General features: G+C 44.9%; 1 protein-coding gene across 1 annotated transcript in view; it reads right to left on the bottom strand.

Moving 5' to 3' along the window:
• Positions 1–415: 415 nt before the first annotated feature.
• The window catches only part of LOC121304498 (nuclear factor 1 X-type), a 42,305-nt gene continuing 35,220 nt past the window's right edge, over positions 416–7,500 (bottom strand). The window contains exon 3 of the mRNA XM_041235663.1: positions 416–552. Within this exon, the coding sequence (XP_041091597.1) occupies positions 416–552 (137 nt within the window). The remainder of the gene's footprint in view (positions 553–7,500) is intronic.

Genomic DNA, 7,500 nt, shown 5'->3' with positions numbered 1-7,500 from the left:
TTATTATTATTATTATTAATACTGCAGCAGTATATTTCTTATTAAGAAAATTAAACAGTACGTTAAAGTAGATGAATCTTTTCTATTTGCACGTCCAGATTCATATTCTGTATTTAAAAAAAAAAAAAAAACTCTCATCTGTATGTTGATTTCAATGGGACCTCTGGTTAAATAATTATCATCAAAATCAAGGCAGATGATGAACCGGGGGAAATGTGAGCCCGTTTCGCACCCCTCCCTCTGCACCCTGTCCTGGTTTACACTACAAACCAGCGATCTCCAGCTGTTCAGTTATCTTACTGGTGGTTACTTGGTGAATAAGACAACGGGGGCCGGTCGATGTTTTCAGTAAGTTCGGTTGACTTTATAGTTTTTTTTTCTTTTTTGCTGAAGTGCAAAGACACAGAGGCTCTGTTCACGTGCGCGCCGACAACGCTAATCCTCGACTGACGGCCGCGTGTTTTGCTTCAGCAGAGCACCGCCTCGCCAGCGAGCGGTCCTGCTGGCGCCCTGCCTGCCTGCCTGCCTGGTCCTGCCACGGCAGCGACTGCCCTGCTCACACCCATGACGTGGCACAGACTCCACAAGGTGTTGTTCATAACTCATCGCTGCCGTGGCTGGTCCAGTCTGATGACTCTTGGAGCAGCCGAACCAGCACGACTGTCCTGCTGGAGTGCCCCCTGTCTGTTATTTTTACTTGAACTCAAATTAGTCGCTGCCCTACCGCTAGTACAGAATGCGGTGGTATTTTTATATGGAAATAAGACTCCCATTGCGTAGCTGTTTGATCCATTCCTGGTTCACTAATAAAACACACCTGAGCTTGTGACCTATACAGTGTGGCTACTCAAGCTGGTAGTAAAACCTGGACTGGGCAAAAGTGCTATACAATAGGAGTCTTATTCCCATCCCTGAGTAAAACAAAACTGTTCTGGGCAGACGAGTCAAAAACGGTAGAAGGTGCCATAAAGGGTTAACAATAACTGCGGGGGTTACCTTTACAGACGACTTTAAAAGCAATATTTTTATAGCCTATAAAACAGAAAAGAAGGTTCCACGAGAACATGCCCAGGAGAGACTGCGCACCACAGAGCTCTCTGCCCCAGCTAACCAAGCCTGCGAGGCGCCACTCCTTACAGGGATGAGGAAAAAAATGAATCGACCACATACCAGAAATCTGCTGCCGTACGCAGTTTCAAAAATCAAGCTGAAAAATGAAAAAGGCTGGAGGGAAAACAATTAATGAAGACGACAGTACTGTATGGAAGCACACTGTACATTCTGCAAGGCCTCTGAACACATTCAGATCGAAAGACAGCTTTCTTTGTATTGCATATAAACCGGTCTTGAAACAGAGCAGGGTGTCGATGTCAACTTCTATCAAAGTCAGACCCCTTGCTGGCTAAATATTTTGGTATCCCTTAATGGATATTAGTCTTTAAAAATGTGCAAAGGAGTTTAATGATCAAGTCATCTCACAAGTGCAGCGGTACCCCTCAATTGTATCGTACGCCCCTCGCTATCTCGGTACCCTAGCATACTCCTCTCTTCTTTAAATCATTGCAAAAGATTTCAATATATAGCTGTTGCACTCCTAGTGTTAATAAAGTAGTTTATATACACTGTGACGCTACCACCCCCGAGCTGACTCGGGAGCGGCGAAGACGAACGCTCGCTGTCCTCCGAAGCGTGTGCCGTCAGCCGCGTCTTTACACGCTGCAGACTCACCGTGCAGTCACAGCGTCAGAGGACAGCTCTGGGCAGCCTACAAGCAAGCCCGCAGGCACCCGGACAGACCACAGGGGGTGCTGGAGCGCAGTGAGCCGAGGACACCCTGGCCAACCTAACCCTCGGCCAATTGAGCGCTGCCCCCTGGGAACTCCCGTCCAGTCAGCATTGGAATAGCCTGGATTTGAACTGGTGACCTCCAGGCTACAGGGCGCATCCTGCACTCCTCGTGGAGCGCCTTTACTGGATGCACCACGCGAGCGTTTAAACAAGTTCAATCTTGAAGCAAAACAACATCGAACACAAGAAATACAGAGTTAAAAAAACACACAGAATCAATCAGAAAACACAAAACTCTGCTGCAACTCAGCAGGCACAGATGTCAGTCAGCAACGAGCCCACCCTACGGCTAAAAGCAGCCTGAGATGAGAACTGATCTGATTTGAACTGTCGCTGAAACTCATTCCAGCAAACCGCAAACTGAAAACGAGCGACGACCAGCAACCGGGAACAAGCGGAGAAATAAAATGCCTGGATCTTAATAAAGAAGGAGCGCCACCAAACCGAGCAGCCGTTTCCCCAAGTGAACGCTCGGTAGAGCAACATTCAGCTGTGTTTCAGTTGCCTTGTGCGTACAGCCATATGACGGCTGTGCCTGGAAAGGAAAGACTCACAGCTGGCAAGGCCCTTGATGGCGGCCGTTTCTGACGCAAAGCTACAGGAATCAGTGCCAGTCAGAACACAGACCCAGTGGCTCTCTTTACCAGCGTCGTTTAAGAGACATACAAACACGGGCGACCAAACAGCGAAGATTCTCCGCAGAGGTGCGTGCAAACAAAAATAACGAGAACGCCCCTTTGAGCAGCGCTTGCTCTAAGGGTAGCGTTTTTTGGATACACCTCAAAATCAGGCATGTCAACTGAACTGCAGCTGGTACCATATTTAATCCTGGCAATTAAACATGTAGAGGTCATTTTTTGTATAGGATTGCATAGGATGCGACAGCTGAAAGACAAACGCTTTTATCCTGGAATGATTTTTGTAGTGCTGAAGATACTGTAAACAATAAAAATGATGACAAGATTGTAATAAGCTCAAGTGCCCCACCACAGGAATAGACAGCTATTGCGCTGGGATTAAAAGGAACGTGCAGCTATGTTAAACCACACAATGATATGATGGGATATTGAGTTTATTAAAAGCGTGTTATTAATGCACAGAGCCCAGGCGCGCATCCTCACAGTCACAGAACTGTGCACAGTAAACGAATGGAAAGTGTAAGCCTGTGGATTTTAAGTGTGTTTGTGTTTTGAAGAGATGCACACTGTAGTTTTGGCTTCATTCACACCCGGTCTGAAAGAAGCCCCCTCATCACCCACCCACTGTTCATCTGTGTGTGTGTCAGTGTATGTGTATGTGTGTGTGTGTGTGTGTGTGTGTCACTGTGTGTGTGTGTGTGTGTGTGTGTGTGTGTGTGTGTGTGTGTGTGTGTGTGTGTGTGTGTGTGTGTGTGTGTGTGTGTGTGTGTGTGTGTGTGTGTGTGTGTGTGTGTGTGTGTGTGTGTGTGTGTGTGTGTGTGTGTGTGTGTGTGTGTGTGTGTGTGTGTCAGTGTGTGTGTGTGTCTGTGTGTGTGTGTGTGTGTGTGTGTGTGTGTGTGTGTGTGTGTGTGTGTGTGTGTGTGTGTGTGTGTGTGTGTGTGTGTGTGTGTGTGTGTGTGTGTGTGTGTGTGTGTGTGTGTGTGTGTGTGTGTGTGTGTGTGTGTGTGTGTGTGTGTGTGTGTGTGTGTGTGTGTGTGTGTGTGTGTGTGTGTGTGTGTGTGTGTGTGTGTGTGTGTGTGTGTGTGTGTGTGTGTGTGTGTGTGTGTGTGTGTGTGTGTGTGTGTGTGTGTGTGTGTGTGTGTGTGTGTGTGTGTGTGTGTGTGTGTGTGTGTGTGTGTGTGTGTGTGTGTGTGTGTGTGTGTGTGTGTGTGTGTGTGTGTGTGTGTGTGTGTGTGTGTGTGTGTGTGTGTGTGTGTGTGTGTGTGTGTGTGTGTGTGTGTGTGTGTGTGTGTGTGTGTGTGTGTGTGTGTGTGTGTGTGTGTGTGTGTGTGTGTGTGTGTGTGTGTGTGTGTGTGTGTGTGTGTGTGTGTGTGTGTGTGTGTGTGTGTGTGTGTGTGTGTGTGTGTGTGTGTGTGTGTGTGTGTGTGTGTGTGTGTGTGTGTGTGTGTGTGTGTGTGTGTGTGTGTGTGTGTGTGTGTGTGTGTGTGTGTGTGTGTGTGTGTGTGTGTGTGTGTGTGTGTGTGTGTGTGTGTGTGTGTGTGTGTGTGTGTGTGTGTGTGTGTGTGTGTGTGTGTGTGTGTGTGTGTGTGTGTGTGTGTGTGTGTGTGTGTGTGTGTGTGTGTGTGTGTGTGTGTGTGTGTGTGTGTGTGTGTGTGTGTGTGTGTGTGTGTGTGTGTGTGTGTGTGTGTGTGTGTGTGTGTGTGTGTGTGTGTGTGTGTTTCTGTGTGTTTGTTACAAAGATGGAACAATTTCATGCTTGCTCTTTCTCTAAAAGCCTAAAAGGAATCAGACGATATCTGGGAAAGAATTTAAAAAAATTCCAGCTAACCCTTTCCAGCTAACCCTTTTAAAAACACATTTCTGTCGGCACCTTCTGTGCAAGTGGCAACAGACTGACTCGTTTCCAACAGTCTGCTTTAGAGGGGCGCTGAGAAAGACGGTCTGCGCAGGAAAGATGCTTGTACACTTATCAGCAAGACTAGAGTCCAGAGCCCTCTCTGAAAACCCGATTTATAAGCAAATGCAACAGACTGAACAAAACCAGGAAAACTAAAAACTAAAACCTGCTCAGAACTGCTGAGAAACGAGAAGCTTGAGCGGGTGAAAATTCAAGGCCCGAGTGCCCAGAATGCCTTCATGTAGAGCGGCTATCGCCTTGTATCATACAGCACCTTATACACCCCACATAGACATGCACTGTACTTGAAAAGAAACCAAGAGGCCAGCTGCATTGACCTTAAAAGCACTTCCTACATGCAGGAGCCTATAAAGGGTATACAGAACACTATTTATTTTTTGATTTAAATGACCAATGTGTGGATAATGAATCCAAATGGAACTGTAGAGTAATCTCCTGTCTCTATTCATTACATACCAAAGAACAGGAAGCAGCCTATTAGAGACGAGGCCACTTTTAATCACACCCAACAACGACATTCAAATAAAGACTGCGAACGAGAGCGACAGCGGCTAACTCCGCTCGTCTGACCCTTGAAATGACCTCTATTGTGTCGTTTCTCGTTGTGACGCGATGGATTTCACAGCGTGCTCTGCACCAAGGCAGAAGCAGCTGCTTCTGTAAATCAATACAGATTCATGCAGGCCACATTTACAAGCACAAGAGCCTTCCGTCCATAAATGTATTTTTTTATTATTGTTATTATTATTAATAATATATATTGGTTTTTGCTCAAGAGTCAGCTTCCCATCGCTTCGGTGTGTTTATATACCTTTGTGAAGGGAAAGTGAGTTTGAGAACAAACAGGTATTGACAGGCTTAGGGTGCCATGGCAACGCCACTCACCTATTTCTATTGAAATCTATTCCTGTGATTGTGATGTCACACCGCAGTTGATGATGTAATGATCTGCTGTTCCTTTCTAGTTAACCCTTCAGGAATCCTTGTACTCAGTCTATTTACCCTATTAATTTTCTTTCAGTCTTGTGTAACGTACATTGTCTAATTTCATTGCTTCTAAAACTACCAATTATAGCTCATTCACATTCTGCTTGTTCTTTGTGAAGCGCTGAGCCCCTGGTTCATTTCCTTGTGTTTGATGGGTGATTCTCTATGTGTTTGTATAATGCTGAACCTGTCTCTCCTGCATATTGAATTTTATTACATTTTTGGCAAAATATACCATAAACAAGATTGCTAGCTTTGCACGAGGGATATTTTAAGATAGAGTCCTTGTTTTTCTCTATTTGTGATTTCAATGTATCTTTGCATAGCTTACATGTGCTCTTACAGGAATTAATGTCCTGTAATGTGTCTATAATCTGATAAGCTTCCAAACTCGTTTTGAAATGTTGGGTGATAATTTACAGTATGGAGTTATTAATGGACCACTGTTACCCTCCTTTCTCCTTTTAAGATATTCAAGAAGTTCATTTCTATTGAGTTTGGCAACTCTGCTCAATTCTTTCTCAATAAACTCTTCTTTGTATCCTCTTCGTTTAAGATGTATTTTCAATTCCTTTCTCTGTTTTTGTTTTAATAGTCATGTTCATCAGTACAGATTATTTGCACCCAATCTTTTAGGAACGGCTCTTCTGTGTGGATGCTCAGTATTTGGCCGAGCTGCAGATATACACACGCGTTATCACTGATGCCCTACGCAGTGTAATGTATAAACGGCGGTGGCATTTACAAAGCAGAAGACTGGCCCGCGTAATTTACGATGCGCCCATGCGTCTCCAAACAGAGCCTGGATAAACAGTGCTCTGCAGGTGCTGCCCTGTGACGGTAAGAGAGTCCCGGCGCGCCACGCTCACCGAGACAACGCCACTAAACACAGTGTTGCAGTGCTTGAAGGAGAGAGCCGAGCTGAGCCCAGCAGAAGCAGCGGAGTTTAAACCACGAAGCGCCGCGCAATCCCAGTCTGTTGGCTACGGGGTTACATGAAAGCGTGGATCGTTTGGAACAGTGTTGAACACATGCAAAGACAAGGGAACGCATTCTCCAATTATTATTATTATTATTATTATTATTATTATTATTATTATTATTATTATTATTATTATTATTAGTATGTATTTTGTTTTCCTGAAGAACAAAAATGTTTCTCGTCAACACGTTTGTTAAAAATAGCTTGTGGTTGCTGTTTCTTTGAGTAGACAGCGGTGCTGGTCCGGTCTATGTAGTTTAGGTTGAAAGGGCATAATCACAACAAAACATCACGTCTGAAACTTGCAAGCTGAGCAAACCGCTGGCGTATTGGTTTGGAGTTTGAGCGCATAGCTGTGCGACACGGGTAATGTTGGGTTTTGTGTCGGTTTTACCAGTTTGACTTTAGGTTTTAAATAACAAAACAAAACAAAAGGAAAACTGCTTGATTAGGGTTTCAGCAAACTGCCCCACGAACCCGCTCAGCGCACACGGTGTCTGGTCTTTTATAGGGTAGCGTTTTTTTTTTTTATATTTCAGACAGATGTTATCAGTTTACCAGTTTTAAAAAAACCCTAATCTGTAATGGTTCTGATTCACATTCAAATAACCTCTCGAGTTGCTTTTCCATCCACTGGGTTTAAGGCAAGGTGAGTTTTAATTATGCAGATTTAATGAGCGCTCTTTTCAATGGGTTCTTTAAAAGCAGATCGCCTCGCCAAATAAAGAATTGATTGCAGGGAAACTATCAATCGAAACGACTCCATGAATTAAACATGAATCGCAGATTTCTGAACAGATTTCAGGTCCCTCATTAGAGTCCGGTGTAACAGTGGTTGCAATGGACAGGACAACTCGGGGAGCCTGCCGCATTTCACACCCTGCTCCCCGGCACAAACGTGCGCCCTAAACCCCGGAGACGCTGCTCTAGGAAAGCACATTCTCACTTATTATAATGCTTAAGATTGCAAGAGAGTGGGCCTCAAACCGAGTGCTTTTACACAGCCGTCCCACCACTCACAGCTCTGCTTTCATTACATTTTTAAAACCCCTACAGCGGTTTTAAAAAGAAACCCATCATGAAATAAACCGGGTTGGAGTTTGGCATCAGCTTTAGCGCGACACCAT

This window comes from Polyodon spathula, chromosome 38 (genome assembly GCF_017654505.1).
Source record: "Polyodon spathula isolate WHYD16114869_AA chromosome 38, ASM1765450v1, whole genome shotgun sequence".
NCBI classification, from domain to species: Eukaryota; Metazoa; Chordata; class Actinopteri; order Acipenseriformes; family Polyodontidae; genus Polyodon; species Polyodon spathula.
Note: the sequence above shows the minus strand (reverse complement) of the source record. Positions and strands in the feature narration are given on the sequence as shown.